The sequence below is a fragment of the Hemiscyllium ocellatum genome, chromosome 37 (genome assembly GCF_020745735.1).
Source record: "Hemiscyllium ocellatum isolate sHemOce1 chromosome 37, sHemOce1.pat.X.cur, whole genome shotgun sequence".
NCBI classification, from domain to species: Eukaryota; Metazoa; Chordata; class Chondrichthyes; order Orectolobiformes; family Hemiscylliidae; genus Hemiscyllium; species Hemiscyllium ocellatum.
This window is the reverse complement of record NC_083437.1, coordinates 24,155,342-24,174,381: the sequence shown is the minus strand read 5'-3', so window position 1 is coordinate 24,174,381 and position 19,040 is coordinate 24,155,342. Positions and strand designations below refer to the sequence as shown.

Below are 19,040 nucleotides of genomic sequence, written 5' to 3'. Positions count from 1 at the left end.
CAGATGAGTGCAACTCCAACAACACTCAAGAAATAAGACTATCTAGGACAAAGCAGCCTGCTTGAGTAGCACCACATCCACAAATATCCACCCCCTCCACCACCAACGCTCAGTAGGAGCAGTGTATACTATTTACAAGATGCACTGCAGAAACTCAAAGATCCTTCAACAGCACCTTCCAAACCCAGGACCATCTAGAAGGGCAAGGGCAGCAGATACATAGGACCACCACCAACAGCAAGTTTTTCCTCCAAGGCACTCCCCATCTTGATTTGGAAATAAATTGCCATTCCTTCACTGTCGCTGGGTCCAAATCTTAGCATTTCCTCCTTAATGGCATCGTGAGTCTACCTACAGCAGGTGGACTGCAGCAGTTCGGCAAGGCAACTCACCACCAACTTCTCAAGGGCAACTAAGGAGATACAATAAACACTGGCCAGCCAGTGATGCCCATGTCCCACCAGTGAATAAAAAAGTGTTTCCAACAAGTAGTGCACTGAGGACAAAGATGTGAGATCAAGGGCAGAGCAAGTGGACTGCTGATGCTACAGCTCATATGAGGACACACTCAAATTGCAATCCAATGTCGTTTCCAAAGCCCAGTCCAGAGGAGGGTGCACTAGAGAGCTGGTCAGCAGAGCTATGTATTGGACAATGTCGACAAGTCAATTTCTAATTTGCATGTAGCACATTGAAGCATCGCAACTCGCGGTAAATCAAGTAGTTGCCTACAGCTATCAGAACTTACAAACAGATCACTTATGAGCTCAAAAGGATGGATTGGGGGAGGGGGAGCAGTCCAAAAATTCTTCACATACTTAATCTATTGTCCCACAGAGTAAAGGAAGTGCTGGTGTGCAGAATTACTGGCAGAGGTACTATAAGAGAGGCATATGCTTTCCACTTTCAAATGGGTTTTTGCTTGTTCTCCTTCCACCTACACCAGTAACAGTCCTTCATACAATGTCAACTGAACCTGACTACCCTAGCAGCAACAACATGCAATAGTCTATAGCCAGCAAATTCACAGGAACAGAACTTCTTGGGATGAACTACAGTCAAGGCAAGTGTTCGCATAGGGAGCATAGCTGCCTATCACTTCTTGAACTATAATTCATGGCCAATTATCTTATAAGGCCGTAATGGGAACACAGGACAGACTAGGAGAATGGATCTGAATAATCTTTAGTTTCTGTATGTGTCTTTGGTATTTGCAAATGGCATTTTCACATGGATGTCATGTGTTGTGTTTGAATAAAAGACTTGGTCAGTGACGGGATGAGATGGTGAAAAATCCTTTGCTGGCTTTTGGTAGGACACTCATTGAAAGATACAGTGGCAGGATGGATTGAGGTGTAGGTGGGAAAGAGCTGAATTCTGCATAGCTCTTCAGGTTAACATCAATCATGTGGACTTAGTGCTTTCAAATAAACCTGTTGGACAATAACCTAGTATTGTGTGATTTTTTTTAACCATATAATATCTATCATTGTGTGGTATTGGAGAAGGGCGTGAGACGTGTATAGAGTGTGGACTGGTACACTGAATCATCTTAGCAGAAACAAGGAACAAAAACTTCACTAGAACTGCCCAGTTTACTGATTCAGTGTTGGAGATAACTCATTCACCAATAATTATTTTTGGAGATTTGTAATTACCACTTCCTATAGGTCTGATAGGTTGAAACCTGAGCGGAAGCCTATTTACACAATAGACTCAGCACTTCTGTGGTGGCTGACTGAAAATGTATTTCTCCAATAACATGGACAAAAATAAGACTTTTTAAAAAATTGTTCATCATGGAACATGGTTGTCACTGGTTGGCCAGCATTTATTTCTTCATCCGCTGTTCCCCTTCAGGTGGCAGTGAGCTGCCTTCTTGAAGCACAACAGTCCACCTGCTCTGGGTTGACCCACAATGCCATAGGGGCAGAATGCGAGGATTTTGGCCTAGGCAACAGTGAAGTCATGGCAATATATTTCCAAGTCAGGGTGGTGAATGGCTTGAAAGGGAACTTGAAGGTGATGATGGTGTTCCCAAGTCTCTGCTACCATTGCTCTTCTAGACAGAAATGGTAATGAGTTTGGAAGGTGCTGCCTTAAGGTCTTCAGTGAATTTCTGCAGTGCATCTTGTAGATGCACTGAGTGTCAGTGGTAGAGGATGAAATCCGTCTTTGTGGATTTGTGCCAATCAAGCAGATGCCCTAGATGGTGTCAACCTTTAGTATTTTGGAGCTGCACCACCCAGGCAAGTGGCGAGTACTCTACCACAATCCTGGCTTGTGCCTTGTAGGTGATAGACCGGGAATGAGGTGGTCAGTTACTTGCCATAGTATTTCAAGCCTCTGACCTACTCTTGTAGCTACTGTGCTCATGTGGCAAGTCCAGTTGAGTTTCTGGTCAAACACACATGCACTAGGAATCTACATTGGACATAGCAGCCCTAACATGCATAACATCCTTTGAAGATTGAGAGTGATGGTTTAAGTTTGCCTTCACCAGCCTTAGCGCCATAGAGACCTGGTCAATGCATACCCCAGTGATTGAATAAATTGGTCAAAACTGATATGCAGTAGCTTTAATACCAAATCGGTGTGAATCCAATTAAATAGAATGGCCTGCACTCAAACTGCACAGGGTATGATTCGTGTAGAAAATTCATGACAGCCTCTTTTCACACATCCAGAAAGAAAACTTTAAAGAGATGTTAGGCTTATTTAGTACATTAGAGTCCCAACCCCAGTTGAGGTGCCCTATTTAATTTTAGTTACGTTTTTATAATTCTAGATGGGCAAAAAGCTTCAAAAACACTTGCAAATGGGTGTAAGATGCATATGCGCAGACTGCTCTTTGTCTTTGCAAGTCCCAGGAAGTCTGGGTCAAAGAACATTCTGCAATGGAATCTGTTCTCCAAGTTGTCAATCATTTGCAGGTTCAGTCAAAGCATGGTGTTCCTATTGTCTTTACAAACACAGTTTCTGTGAATTTCTGCCAAAGTTGCCGCCTGATGCTGGAGAAATTCCTCCTGTTCAACACATGGAAGATTCTCCACTATTCCTATGACACTGTGCAGTTACTAAGCAACGTCAAGAAAGCTTGAGAATACAGTTGAAATTTTGCCACCTTTCCATTTTTATTGCTCAATAAACATTCAAATCATTTCTACTTGTATACACTTAAAGATGCACAATATCAAATTTCAATTGTTCAAATTTGTTGATACACGTACTTTGTGACTGAAAAGACTGGGCTGTTTTACAAAACATGCCGCACCACTTGTGGTTTACAAAAGAACAATGAAAGCTGACTGTTCATCTCCCCTGTTATTCCACATTAAAGTGTATCACTCAAAAACCTCCTTCAAAATGGTTTAAAGAAACACCATTATGTTGAGACAGCAGTATAGACAGATAATGTCACTGTAAATGATCAAGACTACATTTGCATTGGAGTAATTCTATGATTTCTAAGCTTTATAGTGCAAACTTTTCATCTGTTTTAGCATTTGTATGTTATTAATAAAAAGTATCATTATTGGTTTAAATTCCACTGGCTGCCGTGATGGGATTTGACTTCACATCTCCCTGGGGCCCTGTATTACCAATTCAATGATACTATGCTAGCAGTTCCACCTACTTTCCATCAATTTAAATGTGAATTTTTGATCTATTCTTCATTTTATTTTGAATTATATTCTGGGTTTATCTGTTGTTTCATGCTGTTTTACATCCTTTTAATGAGATCTTCTTTTCCAATACTGGCAGAAAAAAGTTTAAACTCAAGAGTCTCAGTCTTTTTCCTTCCTTTAAACTTGGTGATCTTTCCAACGTTTTACGGATGATATTAACTGAACACAGTTGCTCCAAGGCATTACTGTAAAATCTTAACATTCAAAGTATCATAAAAGACTAAAGAAAATGAACAAATTACTTTGCACCTGATATGCTCATTATACAAACGATGAACGAGGAAGTAACAGACTGACAGTGTATAGTAGATTCAAAAGAAAACTCGATACCTGTAAATAGTAAAGAAGATGGAGGAAGGACCAAAGAGTCTGTTTCCATGCTGTACATCTCTATGAATAACAGTGTTTGTGATTTTTCAAGTACAAGACTAATCAGGTGGGTTGGAATGGTCTCCATCTGTTCCAGACACACACATTCTCTGTTGATTTGTGCACTGTGGTTTTGGGGAACAATTCTAATTTTATTTGTTGTTTTGTGACAAAATTTAGAATTTGGAAATGACAACTCTACTTTTTTTTCATTTCCAATTTCACTCACCACAAGCAACTTGATACTTATACAATTCACATCAAATAAAGTGTTAAATGTGCCCATCCAATTGCATAACAATGAAATCTTTTGAAGAATGTTCAGTTGCACCTACTGTTTTGCATTGTTACAATAAGCGGATATTTAAATTATGGTAGCCGGGTCATATAATCCTTGATTCCATACACTTTTGCACAAATGATTTTGGTTGTGCCTCACAAAAACAAATGAAAAAAAAATTTTAAATTCACAATAAATTGTCACAACCTTTGGTGCACTGTAGAGGAATACATTTAGCAGGCGATTGGAAATCACAGTGTGATTTGGAGGAACTTTACGTAAGGTTACACAAAGGTACAAAAGCAATGTTTGCAATGCATGATATCTCAAAAAGGGTCATGTTGTACCATAACACCCTGAAACACTGGAACTCATCTAAACACGTGCCAAAACATTATTCTTCAGTTTGATCACTAAAAACCATTCTAATGCATTTATTTCTCTCAGCCATGATTTTATTAGATAAGTGCACGTGTCATAAACAGATTCACTTGAACAATAAATATTATGAGAAAAGGTAAATCAACGTCAAACCGAAAGTATAGCAAGATAAAGCTGGTTCAAATTACTGAAGCAAATATTCACAATAAATTATCAGGTTTTCCCTGGTAACTCAAATAGTTACTACCAATGGTGGTTTAATGAAATTCCAGCACAGCAACATAATCTGGTATAGCTAATTTTTTGAGACACTCATTCTAGAATGCTCTTCTGTGATCTAAACTTGTATTATCGGCTTTCTGCAAAACTATGAAAACAAATGCATTAGGTAGCAATTGCAAAGATAATTCCTAGGGAAAAAAACAGCAATATTGAAACATTGCTCATTATCCTGAAAATCTTCTACCACAAAACCTTTCAAAGAGTTCTGTTGATATAGATATATCAACTCAAATTACTGTATTGATTGCTGAACACTAATCTTGCAAAGAGTAACACTGGATTAATACTAAAGATCATTAACTATCTCCTTCAAGCACAGTTCAGAGTCTCTAGTAACTATTTCTTAATTACGATCTGGCAGCATTTACAGTTTATGACAGATGAGTTTATGGTAAAAACAACTGAGCTCTGTATATTTTGGAGGGAGACAGTTATCTCGTTCATTCATATAAATCTGTGGTGAAACATCACACAGACAAAACCAGAATTTGAGATAGAATTCAGGAATCCTGCTTCCGCAACTGGATGAACTTTGCCTTTTGCACTTACGCTATTTTTGTATTTCCAAAGGCACAACAAACCACTGTGATAAAAATTGTGATAAGATCAGGAGGAGAGAATCCTGTCTGGCATGTCTACTGGACTAACACTTTAGATAGGGATCATGGTTAGAAGTCTGACAATCTCAGTACATGCTGTTTCTTGCTGCCTTTGAGGTAATTTGCAGATTCACTGCATGTAAACCAACTGCAGTAGCCATGTAAGCTTTTAAAAGGAAACTACAAATTTTGACTATTAATAGGACATTCATTACCAATTAATGTAACCACTGTGTCCTGGTTACAGCAGTGCCATTGCTGATTGCAGGATGAGCAAGAAGCTCTTCACCATATCTTAGTGGAGATTCATATTACATTTCACAATAGCTGACAGTGGTGATGTATCTCAATGTATCTCAAGGTACAGCAGTTGTGACTACTCAGCAAGAAGAGTTTGTCTCATCCTAGCACAATGTTGCAAGAGTCCTCTATGGGCCAGCTTGTCTGAGTGATACACAGTACTGGTCACACTCACTGGTCCCTAAACACTGCTACATCTCACACTTTGTGGTCGTTCAGAAATTATAGCATTAAAGCAGGGGTTGCTTGGTTTTCTCTGAGAGATGAGACTTTACACAAAGCAATAAGCGGTCTTACTGTTTTAAGGTTGAGAAACAGTCTTGAATAGCTGGGGAAATTTAACAGGATACAAACAGCAGTAGTATGAAAAGCAATTTTTCAATAAGCATATTTCTGGTTGATACAACTGGAGATTCCAAGTAGATGATTCTGATACAGGATCTTTGCTTTTCAGAATTCTTCATGAACGCTCTGAGCGTAATTCATTAGTTTACTTCCTGTAAAGTACTCGCTGTATTTCAGGATCTCTTCTAGTTCAAGGTAGTGGTCTTGATTCTCATCTGCAACAGCTATCATCTGCTTGGCCTCATTCAGGGCACTGTATTCATTCATGGGATCCATGTATTCCTGTCAATTTAATAACACTGAATTAATTACAGTAGATTTCTACGTGGGAGAGCGAAGCATGAACATGAAAAGGCAGATTTTTTTCCTGAGAAAAGGAAAATTATTAGTGAAAGTCACAAACATACATCTCATAACACTCAGCAGGCTACTAGCCCTCAGCTTTTTGTTCATGTTTTGTTCCATTTATTTAAATTTTGGCGATGTGATGACAAGCAGTGCTAGAACATTGCATCTAATTCAAGCTCCTTTGTCTTCCATCCATGGTAAGAGCTGGAAAAAGCAGTTGTGATTCATTCTTCTCAACAGAATTCTTTTCTTGTGGCTTTCCTTGTTTGGGAGAAGTTTCTCTGAAAAATGTGACTCTTTTTACCAACCAACTCCCACTTCCTTAAGTCACTGTCCACATGGAGTTACAAGCACTTTAACAAATACAAACCTGTATACTTACCTGCTATTGAGGAGAGTATTGGCCCAACTTTTGGGTTTTGTTCAATTCTAACCACCTACCTCGCTTTGGCTCCTCAGTAGCTGCAGCTTCAGAGCTATCAATCCAATGAGATTTCAACATAAGCCGCAGTGTATCAGCCATGGCTCAGTTGGTAGTGCATACACACACCTTGAAGCAGGGCTTGAGAACAAAAATCAAAGCTGACATGCAAGCCCAGGATGGAGATGTTAAATTGAGGCTCCACCTGTCTGACTGAGTGAATATAAAAGATCCCATGGCATTCACTTGAAAAGGAGCCATGGAGTCATTCACAGTAGCTTGGCCAATATTTGTTTCTCCTTCAGTGTTACAAAAACTGTGAATCTGGTCATTATCATATTAACGTTTACACAGCTTACTGTTTGCAGATTGGATGCTAGATTTCATACATTACCCCAGTGACTACACTTCAAAAAGTAGTTCATTTGTTGTAAAGCAGGTTGGAGGAGTTGACTGTAGGGAAAGGATGAATAGGCTGGGGCTGTTTTCCCTGGAGCGAAGGCTGAGGGGTGATCTTATAGAGATTTATAAAATCATGAGGGGCATGGATAGAGCAAAGAGACAAAGTCTTTTTCCTGGGGTGGGGGAACCCAGAATTAGAGGGCATAGGTTTAGGGTGAGAGGGGAAAGATACAAAACGAACCTAAGTGGCAACTTTTTCATGCAGAGGTGGTGCATTTATGGAATAAGCTGCCAGAAGAAGTGGTGGAGGCTGGTACAATTGCAACATTTAAAAGGCATCTCGATGGGTATCAGAATAGGAGGGGTTTAGAGGGATATGGGCCAAATGCTGGCAAATGGGACTAGATTAGGTGGGATATCTGGTCGGCATGGTCTAGTTAGACTGAAGGGTCTATTTCTGTGCTTACATCTCTGTGACTCTAAAGTGCTTTCAGAAGTCCAGTGGATGTGAATAGCATTCTATAGAATCATAGAATCCCTACAGTGCAGAGAGGGGCCATTTGGCCCATTGAGTCTGTACTGACCCTCTGAAGATCATCGCACTGCATTCCCGACCTTAACCCTGAACTTCTCATGTATATTTCCACTGGGCCTGCACATCTTGGACACTACGAGGAAATTTAAAATGGTCCACCCACCTAATCTGCACATATTTCCACTGAGAGGACAGACGCAGACATGGGATGACCGTGCAAACTCCACACAGAAAGCTGCCCAATGGTGGAACTTAACCTGGGTCCCTGGCAATGAGAGGGGACCACTGATAAGTTGCACGCCATTCTCTCTTTTTAAAGAAAAAGCATCAAGGTTTCAATTTATTCCAAATGATTGTAATCTACACTCTCTTAAGAAAGCATGACGTAGCTCTCTGGATCACAACAGCTCCTGAACAGCCAGCCTGCCATGAGCCTCAGGATCTCAAAGCAGCACTCAGCCTTGTTATTTCACTGAGGACAGAAATGATCAGCCTCAAAGTCCAGCAACTGTGTCCTGCTCCTAGAACATCTGAGTGCCATTGCATCAATTAGACATTGGGCTTTTCAATCTTTCCTAAAACAAATAGATCAAAATTGTGCAGACATTACACGTTGGGAAAGGTGAATAGGCAAGATTTCAGCCAAGGGGCACCATTCACTATTTTAACCCCTTTCAAAGACTCCAACTTAAGCAGCAGTAGTGCCACCTGAGGAATGGGTAGGTTTGGATGAAATGATAAATTAAGACAGAATCTGGTCTCTCACGTCAATACAAAAAGATCCTGTCGCACGGTTTTGAAGAGCAGCAGGTGAATACTATCCGGGCGTCCTGGTCAATACGTACACCTAAAGCAACATGGCCAAAACAGAACATATGCCCATTATCACTTGCTGTTTCTGAATGTTTGATGCATAAAAACTTTAAGGTAGGAATGGAGCAATCAACAGGGAAATGTGAATTTCTCAAAACAATAGGCACAAACATCACAAAACTAAAGATGAAAGGAAGCCATATCACAAAAAAAGGAAAGTATGAGCTTTGCTCACTTGCAAAAAGCAAGACTGGCCCATGCTGTACTCGCACAAGGACAGTCTGATGCTGGTAGTAAAATGTACTGAGCATTGATGTTGGATGCTGGAAATGTCTCCTGTGGTTATGAATTTCGGAAAACTGCAATGCCTCTAACAATGAACTGGTTAGCCAAAAACACGTGTCAAAAACTGTATTGTTCTAAATCAACAGTACTCCCTTCTGGCAATGGTACAAGTTTCATTTTCTGCTTCCCCTCGGCTGGAGGAAAGATGCCAAACTGAAGAGGAAGAAATTCTAAACAAGGATAGGTCAAGTAAAATTCAGGAGAAATAGGATGATTGTAGAAAGAATGCAAAAATCAGTCTTGTGCTTGAAGCACAAATGCAACAGGGGAAAAACTATTTGGTTGCATAGCTTTAAGAACTGGTCACTGTGTACATTCGTGAAGGAAAAGAGTTGGAACTCAACCTGAGGAAGATCAGAGCCAAGAAGGTCACGTCAACAGAATAAGGAAAATGTAATTAATAAACTATTTTCACCCTCTCAAAAAAGGGGTAGATTATAGTCAATTATGTACATGAAGAAAGTGCTTAGGATGCCTTGAAGTGATGAATGGTGCCATTAAGTGCAAGTCTTTCTTATTTTCTTAGCCATGAAGTGTGACTGTGAAACTCCGAATCCAAGACCCTGCACTGGAGTCAGGGAGAAGCAGTGTTTAATTGGAATTGTAACAAAGTTGAAAACATTCAAACAGAAATTAAACTAATGTAACTCAGCAAAAGAAAGCAAGCTATTGGCAAGAAGCCTTACCCACTTCCTTTTACACAAGGCAAGATACACAGAACCTCAACCACTCCTGGAAAGTGGTAAATTCAGTTCTCAGAAACATTTTACTCTGGTTTTACACTTAAATGAACTTAAACCATTAAAGTCTTTATTTTTACCTACAATTTTCACATGGTATAAGAGCGCTCTCAAAATACGTCTTGAAATGAAGATAAATCTGCCAGTTCATTGACAAAGCTGCAAAACACATTTGCAGAGTTCTCCACTTCCTTTTGTTTTTGTTAAAAGAAACTGCACTTGAGTACGGCTTACTTGGTTTTTGTGGGTGATGGGGAACGTCTGCTTATTCAACAACTCAGCACAAGGAGGAAAACCCAATCTGTTCCATTGTAACTTCTAGTGCTCAATATTTTAAACATCTCATAGAAAGAAAAGATTTGCATTTCTTTGGTTCCTTTCACATCAGTAGTGCATTAATGGGAAACTTTACCCTTTCTCCCCCCCCCCCCCTCCACAGAAGTACTTTACAGGCAGTAAAATACTTTTCGAAGTTCAGGGAATGGCATAATAAGGAAACAACGGTTAATTTACACACAGCAATGTGATAATAACCAGCTCATCATTTTTGTTTATATATTGGTCAGGAGGCTGGGAAGACTCTTTCCGCATTTGGTCAAATAGTGCATTGGAATCCTTATATCCACGAGAGGAAGACAAGGAATGGTTTAACTAGGTCCTGACAATACAGAAGTCTCTCAGCACTTTCACCATCCTTAAAAACTCAAAAGCCAGCAGTCATCTGACTGATGGGTATCAAATCCTGCTGGAGCTTCTGAAAATGGATATAGCAGGGGTGCCATCCACTCTCTGGCTGGTGGATACAGTAACCACAACAGCCATTAAATTCAGCCCATAAAGAGTCAAGGCCAAATCTACTACATGAACTGTTGGCTAGGTTGACCTTAGGCAACTGACCAGAGGCTGAAGATCAAACATTGACCTTCTGGATCAATTTGGCTAAAATGCTACACCAAACAGTGCTTTCATTCCGAGAGGTGGCATCAGCAATTTTCAAGAATTTGACTGGAAGACAACTGAGTAACATCCAGCAGATACCAATCTTGAGAAATGTTTATTCTCCTTGGATAGCAGGAACGCATGCCAAATACCAGCCTAAGCAATCACAATTGTAGGAATGAATTTAACTTGTCACAGTATATAAATCTGACGAATCAGTTCATATAAAAGTTAATTATATGGTCTGGACTTTTTTTGTTTGATCCTTATCTCATTTGTTCACATTTTGATCTTTATTTGCCTAAATTGGGGTAAAGTGGTTTGCAGAGGTGTGTAATTAATAGCACAAATCATAGTTTGCATATCTTATTTTTAAGAAATTACCATTGCCAGTTACTACAGATCTGTACCCAGAGTTAAGGTTTCCGGTATTGAACATAGATTGGTGTTGATCTTAAATGGAGATTGCAAGATGGTGCAAAAGAAAAGCGATATATCAATTTTGACAGCAAAAACTAAAATATTTGTATGACGTGCAGCTATTGTGTGGCTGCCAAATACTCCCTTCCAATTATAAGTAATATTATATACAATCCACTTAACCTACGTTCGTGTTCTCAAAAATAAGTTGAAAATGCGGTTTTAACGCTCTCATCATTACTAAAGGGTGTTTGAAGAAAATACCCACCTCCAGCTCTTCCATTGTGACAATGCCATCTCGATCAGCATCAATAACCTCCTCAAACTCTTTTCTTCTTTCCTTGACCCAATCGTCATCTATGTCTTGAGCCTCTTGGTTTTCCACTGTGCCAACTGGCAATGAAATGAATTCCGATACAGTCAACCTTTTGTCTCCATCTTGATCTGCAGAAAAGAATCCCAATGTATTAGCGTTACAGCTTTCCTGTGTGTTTGTGGGGGGGGGGGGGGGGGGGGGGAAAGAGAGGAGAGAGAAGAGAGAAAATCATGTAAAGACTGCTGTACCTCACCAGGTTGGGCCCCCTTCCCAAGTTTCCTTGGGTTGATGCCATCATTTCCTGTTCCTTTTTTCCCTCAAGGGGTGGTAAATGGGATCCATGTCAATGTGTTTGTTGATAAGAGTTCTGGTTGGAATGCCATGCTTCTAGAAATTCTCGTGCATGTCTGTTTGCCTTGGCCTAGGATGGATGTGTTGTCCCAGTCAAAGTGGTGTCCTTCCTCATCTGTATGTAAGGATACTAGTGAGAGTGGGTCATGTCCTTTTGTGGTTAGTTGGTGTTCATGTATCCTGGTGGCTAGTTTTCTGCCTGTTTGTTACAGTTCTTGCAAGGTATTTTGTAAATTATATTAGTTTTGCTTGCTTCCTGTATAGGGTCTTTCAAATTCACAAAGAGAAAGTAGGCCATGTTACCAGTGCTTCATCCGGAGGCTCACTGATGATGTTTACTAGTATAGTTATAAAACATCTGAAAACGAACCTTCTGTTCAGCAAGCAAACCTACATCCAAAACCTCAACCTAAGCTACAAATCTTCTCAAAACTCGCTAGCTTGTAGGGTGTGGAGACTATTCCAACAAGGACTACAGCATTTCAGAAGAGTACTTCTTTTTTGAGGTTCTGTTTCAGAAGCAGTACTTCTTCATTAGCTGTCAGCCAGTGATGTCCTTTGAAGAGCATATTTTCCCTACAGGCATCAGTAAGTTCAATAAGTTCTAGAACAAGAAGCCAGTTAAGCATCCATTTAAGTGAAGCAGCTAAAGACTCAGTTTAAAGTCCCAGCAGAAAGTTGGCATGAGAAATAATGCAGCATGCCCTTAGCACTACACAGTGGTGTCATGCATTCGTCGAAATATGCAGCATAGTCAGAGGCCCTATATACCAAGGATGAGTTTGAGATCTACAAAGGACCACAATGCTCGTTTATTAGTACATTCACTGTCGGAAAGCAATCAGATATCACAGATAAAATGAGATGTCCTGCTGCATTACAGCATATCCTGGAGATGGCGGTGCTCAATTTGCATTTTTTTCCCCCTTTAATTTATGGCTGTGCTCTAAGGCCACTGTGACTGTTTCAAACTAATTCATAAGCATCTACATTTCATAAACCTTTATCAGCTTCTCATACTAACCCTTATCAGTATGCATTTGACATTCCAGGCCACTTAAACATTTCTATCCCTACTTCCCATTCTGCAAGGGAACAGAAAATCCCAATGTTTACCATTAGCAAGGAATAAAAAGTTTACAATAATAAAGTGAATATAGATGTAAGCATGTGCAGGCCAGCCTCATAGTTTACTTTCATACAGAGCAAGGTATGCAGCCTATGGCCCTGGAGCAACAGGCAGTTCACTAAGGAAGCATGTGACTCCTGACCTTGATGGATCAAACTCATTTTGATGGCTAGTAAATGGCCTTTTTAAACAAAAGGCTTCTAATAACCTTTACAATACTTTGTCATATGTAAAATTGACTTGCATGCAATAATCTTCAAAATATTGCTAATAATGAAATCTCCACTTTCACATGACTGGCATTTAAGATGTTGTATTTTTGACCAGACTAGAAACAAAATGGCTGTTGCCAAAGTGCTGACCCCTAGTGTAGGCATAATGTCTACTGCTTGTACAATCTTCCAGATGCTGTCTTTTAACTATAATGCTTAACTAGAAACTGATCTTAATATAATTTCTTTTCATACAAGATCCTTGATCCTGATCTCAATGGATAAGATTAACTCTAATTCTGACATGATAGTAAAGCCAATTTTTTAAACCACAACTGAAATTATCTTTGTGCCAAGGCAGTTTCATGAATGAATTTTCTAAAGTGATCTTCAAAACTGACAGGCTGAAAAATATTTTACTTGCTACATAAAAGATCCATTACAATAGCACAGAAGGGATCTTTGAATCAAAACTGGATAGAATTCTCAAAAATAACAGTCTATTCCAACAAGAGAAATGTTTTGGAAACATTGGAGTATATGTCGGACTGTTTGCAGCAGGCCATTAGAAAACCCAAAAGCATGTCCCATCTCACTGTCTCTAATCTGTAAAATATCAAGATAAAGCACTGTATATTGAAATACTTTGTGCAATTTGAATTCCTCAGCAACTTTCATAGGTGTATAACTTTTTTCTCGCATCCTGTCCATAAGACCCCTCTGCCAACTATCAGACTTGCTCACATTGGTCAACAGAATTCCGAGTTAGTGTTCCCTAGCACAACCTGAAATGATCTCAGTGTCCCATGCAATTGATAAAAGTAGTGTATTTCCTGGCATTTGCTTACTTCTTTCTTTCTGCAGTTTGGACTAACATGATCGATAGCCTGCTCAACACAGGGCAAAGCTCTGCCCTTCAACAATGCCCTTCAAACTCAACTTCAGAAAATACTTTGGGCTTTCTTCTGTCCTGCACACATTGACATTAACTTGACATCTTAGAATTCCCTACCATCATGACTGAACTTGCAGTTATCCTCTCAGGATAACTAGGGAAGGTAACACAAATGGAACCTTGCCACGGTGTCCTGCAAACAAATTTAAAATGAGAAAGTAGCATATTCAATCGCACCAGTTTTAATTTTTCAACTTCTGATTGCTCATGGTCTCTGAGCTAGACTAGTTCATTAGTAGGCAACAGAAACAAATTTGTCATGGGACTTGAGGTCAGCCTAAGCCACAATACAAGATGATGATCAGATAGAGGAAACATTGGTCAGTCAGGGTTGTATCAAAACACAGGTATTTGCTCTAAAAAGACAAAGCTCAAGTTCAAAGCTATTACAATTTTCAAACTGTTGAAGAGAGGCAGTTCAAAAGGAGTAAAACAAACAGACCATATCATTTCATTTTGTGTTTAACTTGACAGATAAACCAGCTAACAGGGGCTAGTTTTTTTTCCCCCTATTTGCTGTGCCCACACTCAGGATTTTGAACATCTCCATTAAATCTCCTTAGCAGGGAGAACATCCAGCTTCTTCAATCTATCCACATTATTGAAGTATCTCATCCCGGGATCCGTTCTCCTAAATCTCTTCCGCAGCCTCTTTAATAATTGCACATCCTCCCTAAATGGCAGAACCCAGACGTCAATAATACTCCATTTGAGACTGAGCCAATGTTTTATAAAATTTATCGTAAATTCCTTACATTTCCACTCTATGCTTGTGCTTATAAAACCCAGGATCCCGTAAGCATATGAACTGCTTCCTCCATCTGAACTTTAATATTAGTCATTATTTTCAAGAAATCTTACATCCGTTCCACAACAGTCATTGCGTAATGGAAAATAACAAAGAAAGCCAGACTCTGGAATTTCTTGTGAAGTCAATCAATATCCAAAGCTCCTTCATCAAGCAACAATTAAACTCCAATTGGAACTTAAATCTCATTTACTTAACACTGATTTGATGCAATGTGCATTACATGGCAGAATACTACTGGTCTTACAAATCAGACTGCGTCCCCATTGAATGTATTATCAATTGTGCAGAATTAACTCTGCTAGCATTAATTAAAACTAAACATTCATGCCTATTAAAAACGGTGAAATCATTTTACCTAAATCACGGACAATCTCCCTGACCATGAATTTGAGCATTCCACGGCTATGTTCTGGGTGAAGAAAAGCCAAGAATTCTTCTTCATTCAGGAGATGGTTTGCTGGAGGCTCATCAGCCTGAAACCACCGATCTTTCAGGTTATCCAGAAGTTCCTGAGCTGCAAATCAACAAGACAACACTTTATTCAATGTACTTTGTAAGGAGAGCTCTTTTTGGAGATGAAAATAATTAGGGCAGTTAACAAGAGCATTTCCAGGTTCACAGTGAGGCCATACAGTTATTGCAATCTCTCATATTATACTGGGTATTTCTATTAAATATTTCAACTTGGTTGAAGTTTTGTGGGGTTAGCAGTCCCCTCATTAAATAATTAGTTTTTCTAACAATGACATTGAGACAGTACAATTAACGTTCATCCATCAATGGCATTGGCTTCTCAGTGCTCCAGAAATTGGCGGGGCAAAATGGATGGTAAAAATGCTCCTAATGCCTGGATTAAAATTAAACCAGGAGGCAGAGGTATACTGGTAATGCTACCTGGACTAGCAACACAGATGCCCAGACTAATTACCTGGGGAATAGGCGCATATTACTGTACAGAAGTTGGTAGAATTCAAATTCAATTAATAGATAAATCTGGCATTGAAATTAATTACGGTGACCATGAAACTAATCATCAATTGTTATTAAAAACACACACACACACATATCTCGTCCAATCATGTGATTTAGGGGAAGAAATCTTCTACATTTCCCTTGTCTGACCTACATGCCACTTCAGATTCTCCAGTAATATGGTTGATGCTCAACTACCCCTCTGAATTGACCTAGCAAGCCACTCAGGTCATGGGCAATTAGGGATGGGCAGCAGATTCAGGCCTTGCTATCAACATCCATGAAAGAATAAAAGAAACAGAAAGGTAGCTATAAATGGGTCTGTTGTGGCTATCTGCTCACCACATCCCACAAAAGGAGGTCAATTTCATTCCCACATGTAAGAGTGGCTCACAACACCTAATACAGTACATGGTGTTCTTGCATGTAGTTAAGTTGTAAGGCTGATAGAATTTAACTGGGCTGCATCCATGTCCTTTGAGGAACAAAAGCAAAAGAAAGGTCAGTAGGGGAAGGCTTTTCCTGTTTGCCGGAGGTGCTGCAATGAAACATGGCCTTAAACTGTTCTGAAATAGAGGATAGTGTAATAAAACCTGAATATGACCTATTCAGTTTTGACAATGGAGTGGCCCCAGTAAGAAACCTATGCTCAGGCTTAATATGATGTTTGTCTTAAAATGGAAGTTTTGAAATAGTTTACTAAATTGACATGGGGATCAGTAATCCACTACTGGCAATCACAAGAGACTTATAATGATTTCCCTAGCTCCTCTCCAAAATAAGGAAGTGTGTGGCCTGTGAACCAGAAACTGCAGGTTCAAATCCCACACTAGGGGTTGTTTCTCCCAGATGTTGCAGTTGTGATGTGGTCCATGACCAATCCTTCCAAGGCAGACAGCAAGAGTGGGAGAGGCTCTGGTCAGCCATGCTTGATGTGGACTGATATCCCTCCTACTAAAACCTCTGGCTTCAGACAAAAAAAAATTGCTGGGAAAATCAAGCTACTAAAAGCAAACATAAGCGTGTGCTTGAATATGTTTCTAGATAACAGGAAGGATTTTAAGCCCAAGTCTCTCGTGGGTGCTTAGCTTCCTTTACACAGATGCTGTAATCAACATACAACAATCTTGGAGTTCAGAATCTTTGCATTTCTGCTTCAAATGCAACTTTGAATAAATGTATGCTCTCAGTTTGTAAAACATTGAAAGCAATAACCAAGTGTCCTCTTCCTGCTCATCAAGGATAAGAATCGAGCAATTTATTGAAGAGGATTTCTTTTATTCAGTTAATCAACTAAGTGATTGATTTCATTTAAGTTTCGTATATTTGATATAGGTATAATATTTTTCTATTTTAACATTATTTTCTGTAAGCAATAAAAGGTAGCTTATTTTATATATACGATGTTATTGAAACATTTTTTAAAGGCTTAGTGTTATTAAGGTCACACATAATGTAGAGTGAGATGGCTAGTGGATTGAGAAAAGTTAATTACCCAGCAGGCTCAATCTGATAGATAGGTGACTGTCAGGAAAGGTAAGAAGGTACTTTAGAAGTTTCCACTGGCTATTCCTTCATGAGACAGATGTTCAGCTTTTGGAACTGTAAAAGGGGATAGCCTCTCCGAGGAAAATGGAAGGACCAGTCAGTTACTGGACATTTGTAATGATTCTTATGTTAGGTAGCATTTAACAAGATTTAATAGAATTATTGTTATCGGGGGGCTGTCCTGTCAGGGGCATAGATAGGAGATTCTGTGGCAGTAAGCATAAATTTAGGATGGTTTGTTGCTTTCGTGGTGTTAAGATTAAGGACATTTATAAATGTTTCAAGCATATTAGAACAGAAAACATTACAGCGCAGTACAGACCCTTTGGTCCTTGATGGAACCAATCTGAAGCCCATCTAACCTACACTAACCCATTCTCGTCCATATGCCTATCCAATGACCATTTAAATGCCCTTAAAGTTGGCGAGCCTACTACTGTTGCAGGCAGTGTGTTCCATGCCCTACTACTCTGAGTAAAGAAACTACCTCTGACAACTGTCCTATATCTATCACCCTCAATTTAAAGCTACGTCCCCTCATGCTAGCCATCAGCATCCAAGTAAAAAGGCTTTCACTGTCCAACCTATTTAACCTTCTAATTATCTTATATGCCACAATTAAGTCACCTCTCAAACTTCTTCTAACTAAAACAGCCATAAGTCCCTCAACCTTCCCTCCATACATCCTAGAAATCTCCTGAATCCTTTCCAAAGCTTCCATACCCTTCCTATAATGTGGTGACCAGACCTGCACGCAATACTTCAAATGTGGCCGCACCAGAATTTTGTACAGCTGCAGCATGATCTCATGGCTCCGAAACTCAATCATTCTACCAATAAAAACTAGCACACCGTATGCCTTTTTAACAACCCTATCAACCTGGATGGCACCTTTCAAGGATCTATGTACCTGGACACCGAGATCTCTTTGCTCATCTACAATGCCAAGAATCTTAACCATTAGCCCAGTACTCTGCATTCCAGTTACTCCTTCCAAAGTGAATCACCTCATACCTTTCCGCATTAAACTCCATTTGTCACCTCTAAGCCCAGCTCTGCAGCTTATCTATGTCTCTCTGTAACCTACAACATCCTTTGTCTCTATCCACCCAAGGGTCATCCATAAATTTACTAACCCATCCTTCTATATGCTCATCCAGGTCACCTAAAAAAAACAACAAACAATACTGGACCCAAAACTAGCCACTAGTAACTGAACTCCAGGAAAAATATTTCCCACCAACCACCACCCTCTGTCTTCTTTCAGCTAGCCAATTTCTGACCTAAACTGCTAAATCACCCTCAATCCCACACCTCCGTAATTTGTGCGATAGCCTACCGTGGGAACCTTATCAAACGCCTTACTGAAATCCATATACACCATATCAACTGCTTTGCCCTCATCCACCTGTTTGGTCATCTCCTCAAAACAAATAATCAGGGTGAAATGGAGAAGCCAGAAATTGTATACACACTGGGAGGAATGATATTTTTCAGGAAAGATTAATGCACTACAGAGTGAATTTAAGAGATTAGGC

General features: G+C 39.6%; 1 protein-coding gene and 1 pseudogene across 1 annotated transcript in view; one reads left to right on the top strand and one right to left on the bottom strand.

The window, feature by feature from the left end:
* Positions 1 to 3,121: 3,121 nt before the first annotated feature.
* sdf4 (stromal cell derived factor 4) overlaps positions 3,122 to 19,040 on the bottom strand; it is an 82,595-nt gene continuing 66,676 nt past the window's right edge. Inside the window, exons 4-6 of the mRNA XM_060851997.1 lie at positions 15,338 to 15,496; positions 11,477 to 11,652; positions 3,122 to 6,527 (exon numbers count right to left, since the gene is read on the bottom strand). Of these exons, the coding sequence (XP_060707980.1) occupies positions 6,351 to 6,527; positions 11,477 to 11,652; positions 15,338 to 15,496 (512 nt within the window). The 3' untranslated portion in view covers positions 3,122 to 6,350. The remainder of the gene's footprint in view (positions 6,528 to 11,476; positions 11,653 to 15,337; positions 15,497 to 19,040) is intronic.
* On the top strand, positions 8,905 to 9,495 carry LOC132833783 (small ribosomal subunit protein eS8-like; annotated as a pseudogene).